The sequence below is a fragment of the Panthera uncia genome, chromosome D2, assembly GCF_023721935.1.
Source record: "Panthera uncia isolate 11264 chromosome D2, Puncia_PCG_1.0, whole genome shotgun sequence".
NCBI lineage: Eukaryota > Metazoa > Chordata > Mammalia > Carnivora > Felidae > Panthera > Panthera uncia.
In genome coordinates, this window is record NC_064818.1 from 62,548,245 (window position 1) to 62,558,143 (window position 9,899).

The 9,899-nt window shown below is 41.4% G+C and overlaps 1 protein-coding gene across 1 annotated transcript in view; it reads right to left on the minus strand.

The window, feature by feature from the left end:
* LOC125933157 (VPS10 domain-containing receptor SorCS1) overlaps positions 1-9,899 on the minus strand; it is a 236,252-nt gene that overhangs the window by 93,441 nt on the left and 132,912 nt on the right. Inside the window, exons 10-14 of the mRNA XM_049646013.1 lie at positions 5,421-5,523; positions 5,076-5,152; positions 2,995-3,086; positions 1,602-1,709; positions 13-130 (exon numbers count right to left, since the gene is read on the minus strand). Of these exons, the coding sequence (XP_049501970.1) occupies positions 13-130; positions 1,602-1,709; positions 2,995-3,086; positions 5,076-5,152; positions 5,421-5,523 (498 nt within the window). The remainder of the gene's footprint in view (positions 1-12; positions 131-1,601; positions 1,710-2,994; positions 3,087-5,075; positions 5,153-5,420; positions 5,524-9,899) is intronic.

Consider the following 9,899-nt stretch of genomic DNA (forward strand, 5'->3'; position numbering starts at 1 on the left):
TCCTCGTCCTACCTGGCTGTGCAGCTGCCAGGGTCGGTAGTCCTCCTCGGCACACCGTCTATCAAAAATGGACTTGTAGTCCACCTTGACCAGCTGCCATTCGGAGCGGTGGCTGAAGTGTCCAAACACTCTACAGAGTTCAAAATGATAAAAATAATCACAAGAGTAACAGGGCCCATAGCTAGCGTTTGCCGGGTGTTTGCTATGAACTTAGTATGATGCTAAACACGTTACATTGATCATATCAGTCAATCCTCAAAGCACATGTATGAGGAGGGTTACTATTATTGGCACCCTATCACATCTGAGTAATTTCAGGCCCAGAGAGTTGATATGCAAAGAAACAACTAAGACCTGGCTGATTCAGAACACAGGGTGTCTGACTTAAAAACCCACTTCTGCGTATCGTACCACAAGAATGGTTGGTTGACAGAAAAGAAAAAAGAAAGTAAGAAAAACATTACAAATGCTGCATTCTATGTGGTCCAAGATTACACTTGTAGGTTCTCTTGCTAATATCCCTGGTTCCCATGGTTTCCATGCCATTTTACCTTCCCACCAGTCCCTAGGGAATGTGGTCAATGGGGCCAACTAGTTAGAACTGCTTCCTACACTGTGCACTCCACTCTCCTTATTCAGAGAAATTCAGGTATATAATGAGGCATTTGAATCACCAACCATAGATATCCGTGGATAAAAGCCACAAGGTAGCCTTTTCAGTCAGTGTTTTTTCATCCGAGTTTTGCAAATATGAAAACTGAATAAAGATAAATTATGGAACAAATTGCTAATTGAGCTATGTATACCAGGGGCAAAGGGTAGCTATTAGGCATATTAAATTTATGTTGATCTTTCCTATCATTAAAAAAGGGGAAGAAAAAATTAGAAAATGTACCAACTACTCACTATGATTTTTGATCACAAGGTCGACTACTTTAAAACCTTCTCTCTGTTTTCCATGTCTAATTTTCCAGGGGAAGAAAAAAAATTCACCGTTTCATATTTCAAATTCAAAGCTCATGTTTTGAAACCCTTAAGCAGGCAACTCATTAATCAAGTCTTTCACAAATTAATGATCGTCACTTTCCAGACAAGAATGAGTGCAAATGCAATTTCACAAGAACAGATTGTTCTCACAGTTTTCCTAATACGCCTCACAATTGGGTTAGGTAAAGAGCCAGGGAAAAATAAAATCCTTTGTGGGGTTTTGATCAAGCTCTGCGTTCTGCCTTAAAGTGAAATCATTCTTATATGCCTGTGATTTTCTATATATTGAGTTTATTATTAAAGTTTTAAATTTATAGTTTTATTTTCTGTTGAAATAATAATTTCTAATTTCCCTAAACCCATTCAGCATAGGAAAAAATAGACTGTGCCCTTGTGCTGCCAGCCCTCAGTATGGGTCTCCTAATTAGTAAAGAGCCAAGAAATTGGCCACGCCCACATTTTTCTTTCCCCTTTGCGGAGGAATCATGAAATCAGGTGTACTGACCTTGCTAGCAATTTCAAATATAAGAGTAGCAAAGTGAATAGGCTTTGCTAAACACAACATATTCCTGGATTTCTATTAAGACTAGAGGACATCATAGTTTTCCACTTACGTCATGATTAGAGTCTCTTCCCCAGGCTCGCCCAAAACCCCATCCACAAAGAGTGGAATAGATGTGAAACTGTATTTGCTCCAAGATCTCCCTTCATCAAAACTCAACCTAATGAAAGAAAAAAATAACAGGCATCACATCTCAAAAGAAAAAAAAATCCTTTCAGAGGAAAAATACTATCAGCCAGGGAAGAATACATTTTAAAAGTACTGGGGACACTGTCAAAGTGAGCCTTTTATGTGAATACGTACTCTTAATTACATCAGAAGGTAGAAATACAGTTAGCCAAGCGATTCGGGACCCAGATGTATTATAACAGCCATAAGGGGAGAGCTGCATGAAATGGGAATGATAATAAGTCTTTGATAGAATTTTTTTTTTTAATTTGGATATTTTATTAGATCTTAGATCTCAATGTGACGCTCTCCAAAACCTCAGTGCAATCTAGCAGCAAGTCTTACTGGTGATTCTGAAGAGCAATGGCCTTGTAAGACCTACTTAGATGGACTTGAACCAGCTGCCTCCAAGAGATCAAACCCTTGGTGGCTTCCCTCTTAACACTGTTTTGCATCCTGGCTGACTCCTTGAGTGAATGGGTACAGGACTGACTCTTGCGAGTAAGAGAAGTCTGCAACTCTGAAGGTCACCCAGGATGTTTCCTCTGTTCTGTGTTTCCCTGCGGATGCCTTCCCCCACGCTAAGCCTCCATTTCTCTTATTTCCACAGTTTTCTCTTCAGTCTCCTAAGTAACTCACACCAGGCGGAAAATCAGGCTTTTGGTTTTGAACAAGCTTGCACTGTGGAGAGAGCCCTTTTCAAAAACAGAGATGAAGGAGTCTACTAGAAACCATTCTGGAAGTTAGGCCTTAAATGTCCATCTGGGCAAGACCTACCGGTAGAGGTGCAGACTGGTAACCTCCTTCCCCCAATAGAATCAGGGGGAAATGAGATAGGGACAGATTTGCCCCGAACTGCTGATCTCTGTGCAGAACACACATAACGGACACACGTTAAGCCTCTCTTGACTTCTACCTATTTTACCTGACACACCACTGTACCCACAAGTGTGCTCAAAGAGTAAGGTACTGGGGAGGGCACTGTCATATTTGAAAACCATAATGCAGCTCTTCTCTCAGGGGTAGAATCTCGGTCTTTCTCAATATCCTTCCCTCCAGCCCTACCCCCACCTCCTTCCCTCCTTCTCTCTGTCTCCTTTCCTCCTCTTGTGAAACCGCTGGCGATGTCTTATTTTAATACAGCAAAGGCATAGATGCTGTTCTAGTAGACTTTGACAGTTTATTGCAAACATCGTCACCAACTGATAGCCTGACTCCTCAACTGGTCTTAGCAGTATGGAACCATCGGGTGCATGACTCATGATCAGTGCCATTACCAGAGATGTCGAATCGGGAGAGACGTGTGCTTCATAGCAACCAGGACTCCACCTTGATCCAGATACAAAACGCTGTGCTCTTCTTCAAAGATCTGCAAGAGGAAAACATCCACATGGACACACACCCAGAGTTCAGAGAATTAGCCTTCATATGAGGAGGAAAAGTCCTTCCCATGATACACCAAGGTGTCCCCACCTCTTTGGAAAGACACTTATAAATAATGCTTCCCAAGGTGGGATGCATATACCACTGGCACTGTACAAAATGATTTTAGGTGTGCCACAAATGAACCTGAAGAATTAATAGTTATGTATTCATGCTTCTATTCCCATATTTTTATGGCAAGTTCTGTTGATTCCCACTTAGGACCCACTTCTCAGAATGCAGGGTAACCATCATATTGTGTAACATCTTTGGATGGAAGAAGCCTTAGAGATAACTTTACCCCAGCATTCTCGTTTCTACAGATGAGAAAACTAACGTTTAGAGAGATGTGGTGACTTACCCAAGACCATGTGTGTAGTAATTCACGGGTCCGAGACCTGCGGAGTTATAGGGCCCTTTCCAGATGTAATTATTTCAAGTTTTCCAAGTATTTCAGAGGAAAGCTGTTCTGGTTCAATTCATAGATTCTCTAGCAAGCCATATAGGAGTTCTGATCCAAATGGAATCATCTTTGGGTACACGCGTCATTTAGGTTTTTCTCCAAAAATGGAGAAACCAATTTGAAGTCAAATGGAGATGGGCTACAAACAAGTTTTGTGTCCTCACTATATGAGATATGCGCGGTTTTTTCATAATTGCTTTGTTGGTGTCACCTTGTCTGCAGTTACACTACAGACATGATTGTTTTTCCCTTTGTTTGTTTCTTATATCTAAGACGTACCTCAGGATTACAGATGTAAAAAGTCCTTTTCTTTGTTTGGGGTGTTGGGAGAAACAAAATGGGATCCTGGCTTTCGAGCTATTCTCCAGAGGAAGCTTAATAGTCCATGTTCCTACATACCTCTAAGATCACTAGCCCTGGGGATTCTTTTTATTGTTTTTTTTTTTAATTTTGTTAATGTTTATTTATTTTTGACAGAGAGAGACAGAGCATGAGTGGGGGAGGGGCAGAGACAGGGGGAGACACAGAATCTGAAGCAGGCTCCAGCAATAGCCCTGGGGATTCTTAAGCAAACATCTTTCCTGCCTTGCTCTCCTCAAACCATGTGAATCATACAGAGGGTCCATAAGGGGTCAGAAGCTAGGAAATGGTAACTTGGACTATAACATGGGCATCTCTATCTAAAACATAAAGCAGGGAGTTCTCACTTCTGTGTGATTACCTGTGCATTAGATTTCAATTTACGGGGCTAGTTACTGTATGATAATTAAACGTCAGTAGGTTATTAAAACATATTTATTGAAGTGTAACAACCGTGCATTAGGCACATATCTTGTTATGATTGCTAAATCTCATTAAATGCCTGTTTTATAAGCTATGGGTATCTAATTTTCATTTAGAAGAAAGAGAGGAAGCATTTAAGCTAAACATGTTGGTTTACAGTGATTCCAATTCTACTTTTCCTAACATATGCACCCTGATGGTTATGACTCTGTCTTCTGCACATAACATATAGACATTTCAGAACACCACCTGGGTAATGGCTATTTCAGAATCATTGCATTCCTCTATATTCTGACTCTGAGGCAAGGGGAATTTATGGGGGCAGCTCAGTGCTGGGTATACAATCTACCCTCCAGCTTCCATGTTCCCAATATGATAAACTCTTTGGGATCCTGGTGTCCTTTTATGGAAAAAAATTCTTTCAGATCCGATTTGGTTTCATTGTCACTTATAAGCTTTCTTACATAGAGACTCTGAAAAAGGGTCATTTTTACTGAATGACAAAACAAACAAACAAATTGCACAAATATTTGCTAAACTTTAAGACTCTCATAAAACAAAACAGGAAAATAAACACATTGACAAGCTTTAGGATTTATGTACAGCTGAATGAGTTCTCAGAATTTAACCCAGTTGAACAATTTTTATGTCATTGAAACTGCAGCAACTTGACCCAGGATACTTTCTCACCTGCCTCCAGGTGTTCCCTGCATCTGAAGAGACAAACATGCTGATGTCGCTGTCTGACAATTCGGAACCTATGTTACCTAGAAAGAGCACATCATCAGTAGTGAAAGGAGCTTTTCACAAAAGCTAACAATGGGCTGTAATGGCCATCTCCACTGCTCGAGATGGACTTACACTGTAAACACTGTATCTGAGCAGGGTTTTTCTGCAGAGTTGCTTCGGGGTCAATGGCTTTAGGTTGACTTTCAAAATATCTTTTTGCTTACTCATTAAGTTTCTAGCACAGATATCTAGCTTCTGAAAATAAACGCAATCTTCCACAGCAAGCCAACCAGACAAGCTTCTTACCTGAAGCCACTATGATGCTGGGGGCTGTGTCTCTGCTGGCGATGATCCCTGAGGTGTAGGGGTTCTCAGAGACCTTCAGGTGAAGGTGCAGTGAGCAGTAGGGCTGAGAAGAGGAGAAATGAGTGTCATGAAAGCATATAATCAAAAAGGTCATCTAAAGTCCAGTTTCAGGGCATCCATCCATCCCATTCATCCATCCATCCATGCACGCACCTTTCATTCCACAGATACCTGGGGTCCACTAAGTATAAGACAGCTGCCAAATTGGGGAAGGTGGGGGCCCCTTTGATTTAGGCCTGTTCTACTGCCTTGATTGCCATTTGGTCATTCAAGAAATATTTTAGTACTCTATCTGAAAAACACGAGATGTAGCTTATGAAAGACTTACACTGACTAAATTTTGGTCTTTGCCATTATGAGATATATAGCTTAAGATCTTTCTATTGATTACCATAAAGAGAGACTATTTTAACAGTCATAAGATCAATACAGACGGAATATGAAGTTTGAGAGGCTGACACAACTATGTTCAACGCTGGATCAGAAAAAGGCTTTGGGGAGAAAATGGTGCCTGAGGCAATGATGTGTAGAATATGAACAGCAGGTGAGATGTTCAGGAGGATGAAGGATAGTTCAGGCCTAATTGATATCAATAACAAAGAAAAGAAGCAGAATGAGTTTAGCTATAATACAGTAGGCAGCCAGGTTACAGTGAGGAGGAAGGATGGATATGAAGTCTGAAAAGAAGGTTTGGTCAGACTGGGAGGGCTCTGAGAAGTCAGATGGCACCTCCCAGCCACCCTCCACGGGAGAACTTGGTCTCTGTTGTACAGAAGAAGCTGCGTGTGAAACTGTCCTAACATCTATCAGATGACTGACATAGTATCCATGTCAGGGAATTATCAGGATCAGTATTATTCAATATAAAAGTCATACCTGTAGACAAAATGTACTGGTAATAACAATCTAAATGAAAATTTAAGGGACTTGATGTCTGTGTGTAACAATCTCGATCAAATTCTCTGATGAAGCTATCAACAGTTTTCAAATACAGGATAATAAATCTTACACGAATTTCATTTAAAATAGTTCTGGTACAGAGTTGTCAAAAACTACAAGTTTGTGTCTGAACCCACATCTCTTTTCATCTCTCAAAAAGATTATTTTCTAATCTTATCGACTTGAGTTTTTGGAATCACCAATGTATCTCTGTTATTACTTTCATTCTGCTCCGTAAGTCTCAGCCAGCAGATATTCAGAAAGCTACAGAGATACAGTGATTAAATTTATATAGGATAGAGTAAATGACAAACAACAAATGAATCTCAGGAAGAAAAGCAGCCCAAATACTGGTGAAATAAAACCGTGGGTCACAACAGGGCCTTCCTCACGGCCAACACAGAAGGTAAACTCTCAAGGGAGAAAGATAGTAATAAAGAGCAGTTTTGCATGGAAATTTCATAGAAAGTTTTCACAAAAGGAATTTTTACTTTATAATGTTCCGTAAGAGGAAGGAGGGCTTCCCTTATAAAAAGAATCAGTGGCACAAGGTGGGTGGGGGGGCGCCTGGGTGTCTCAGTCAGTTAAGTGTCCCACTTTGGCTCATCTTATAGCTTGTGAGTTTGAGCCTCACACGGGGCTCTATGCTGACAGCTCAGAGCCTGGAGCCTGCTTCGGAATCTGTGTCTCCTTCTCTCTCTGCCCCTCTCCTGCTTGTGCTCTCTCTCTCTCTCTCTCTCTCAAAAATAAATAAATATGAAAAAAAAATTAAAAATACAAATAAAAAGAATCAGTGGGAACTAAATGCTTGGCTTCCTTTTGCCCACGAGGAAGACGAGGACGGGTACTGCTACATGTTCCAGAAGTTCCAGGACAGTGTTGCGTTGCACTCAGATAGATGCTAAGACAGGATAAAGAAGAGATATCAAACCATTTTTCCATGAAAGTTTTCCTGACAACGACAGGCTATCAGGTTCCCCTCCTTCTCTGATTTACAGCTGTTTACTTGACCACTTGCAATCTTGTCTTATCTGTCTGAGGTACCTACAGTTTTATCTCCCTAAGAGATAAACTCAACAAATAAGAAACCACCTCCCTAAGAGAGAAACTCTACAAACAAAGAGAAAACTTTAAGTGCTACTTTGAGTCTTCTGTGGAACACAGCACAGAATCTAAAAAAGGCAGTCAATAAATGCTCGAAACATGAAGCAATGCTTTACATTAGGACTTACAAGACCTTTTGAAAACAGGTCTAGGAACAATTCCTAGGAATTGACCTAGGAACAATGCCAGAAGTATCTTGGGTTTATTTATAAACCGCATAATCAGATTAATGTGACTATCGCCATGGCATTCCAAGACATGCCTAACTCTTAGGGGATTAGCCTAGTCCCATGGCTTTATGGAGGGACTTCTGTGTCCCCCACAGAGGGAACATCCCTGGCTAAGGGAGCACCTGGTTTGCAATCTTGAACCAGATGCTTGCCACCTACTTCACCACCCAATAGTCTAGAAGATTGTGATGCTCCCTCTCCACCCGGCCTGATCAAGGATTATTTGATATCTGGTCCTGGCTGTTCCAAAGAATAGAGGGCATTCTGGCTTGGTCACCTCAGCACTGCTCTGTTGCTATGGCTTTCAGAGCCCCGAGATAAATTAATTTGAGAAGAAAAGACACCAGTTCAGGCGGTAGCAGCAACATTAGACGTGCTCTTTCTGGTGCACTTTTTCCTCCACTCTCACATTTACAGTACTGGATTGCCCCCAGCTGGTGTGAGGAGAATATTCTGTGGCTTTTCTTTTTTCCTTCTTCCATTTGTGCAAGGAAGTTATAGAGCCTGCATCAATGCTCAAAGAAAACCAATGTTAAGTGGTTTATCTTTACTTTTTTAAGTTAAACTTTTCTACCTGACCAGCCTTGAACATCCATCAAAGTCAAATCACCAAAACTTAATAGAGAGGTTTATTATAATGCCACTGCCAACTCCTGCAGGACACAGGACAGGGCTCGCTAACTGTTATGCACATTTTGCCCAGGCAGGGGCACTTTGTCTACCTCTCCCTTCCTTCCTTCTTTCCAGCCTTCTTCCCTTCTTTTCTCCCATTACCTACCATGTCAGAAATACCGGAGTATCTTTGCAGAGTTATCCCCAATTCGGAAGAGTCAAAGTACAGTTTGTCACAAAGGCATCTATTTTCCTTATCTTTCCACGTTAAGAAAATACAGAACTGTACCTTGAAACCACCAAGACCTAGCAGGTGACTTACAGACAATGAAGGGTGCAGCATACATGTTTGGAAACCATCCTTTGTGTATTTACTCACACACAGTCACAGGGCATGGCATATCATCAACTGGTCAATACTAGGAGCAACTAGATCTCTCGTCTTTAATCTCTTCAGGATCACGTTCAGATTTTGAGCAGCTGAGGCAAGTTAAGGACTCCATCCCAAGGAAAATTACACAAAGGCATATGCACACAGAGTTCAATGTTCAATTTTAGGGAATTCACAGATTCCTGAAGCCCATTGCGGACCTCTAGCTCCAAATTACCTTTCTTTTGTCTTATTCTTGTATTTTTTATTTTAACCAACAAAATCCTTTGGCCATTGTAAGTGTTCAATAAATGTCTGTTGGATTTAACCGATCCATTAACTAGCTACTGTCTTCTGAGCATTGTGGTTGACCAATGAAAAATTACTAAATGACAGGAGATATGCCCCCCCACCATGAATTAAATCAACTAAAAAACTGTGAGATTATTTAAGAGTCAACCAGCATCTCATTCCACCTCCTCTTTTCCCCATCCTCTGCACTGACAGCCTTTGGGTCTCATCTTCATGGTACCCTTATCCCTAGGGCCCCTAATCTGAGTATTGTACTGAAAAGCCAAATCAGACCTTTTATCAATAAGGCAGCAGCCAAGGTCTTAAACAGTATCCTCCAAATCCACGCCTGAACTCACACATTTATGCTATTTATGACCCTGAACTGGAGCTAGAAATCCATTAGATTCTTAGTAAAGAGTCAACAGCCTGGGAGAGAGAGGGCTCTGCACCAACAGGCTGAGTCTGGGGGCATTGAGCTGCACTCCAATCCAGCACAGCGTGGGGAGTCACAGCCAGTGCAAAGGAGCAGAAAGCAGAGTCAAGAATCTCCTGGGGGTAGCTGGCTGCTTAGCTCCACTAGAGAACTGTCAACTGAATCCATAAAGAAGTCACAGCCTCTCTCTACAGAACACTCTGCTTTCCCTAGGGACCCAGGATTTGTCACAGGCTCAGCTCACATCTCGCCTCTTGGGAACCCAATTCTGAGGCTTTGGTGGCAGGTGGACCATGACCTGTAATACCCCATCTAAGTGTACAATGCACTCTTCAGAGAAAAGAAATCCTAGCTGAGCCCTCCAGGCAATCAGTCTAAAAGTCCCAAAAATACAGCCCCAAATTACTCTGGATGTCTTATTTCTATAGAATACATTT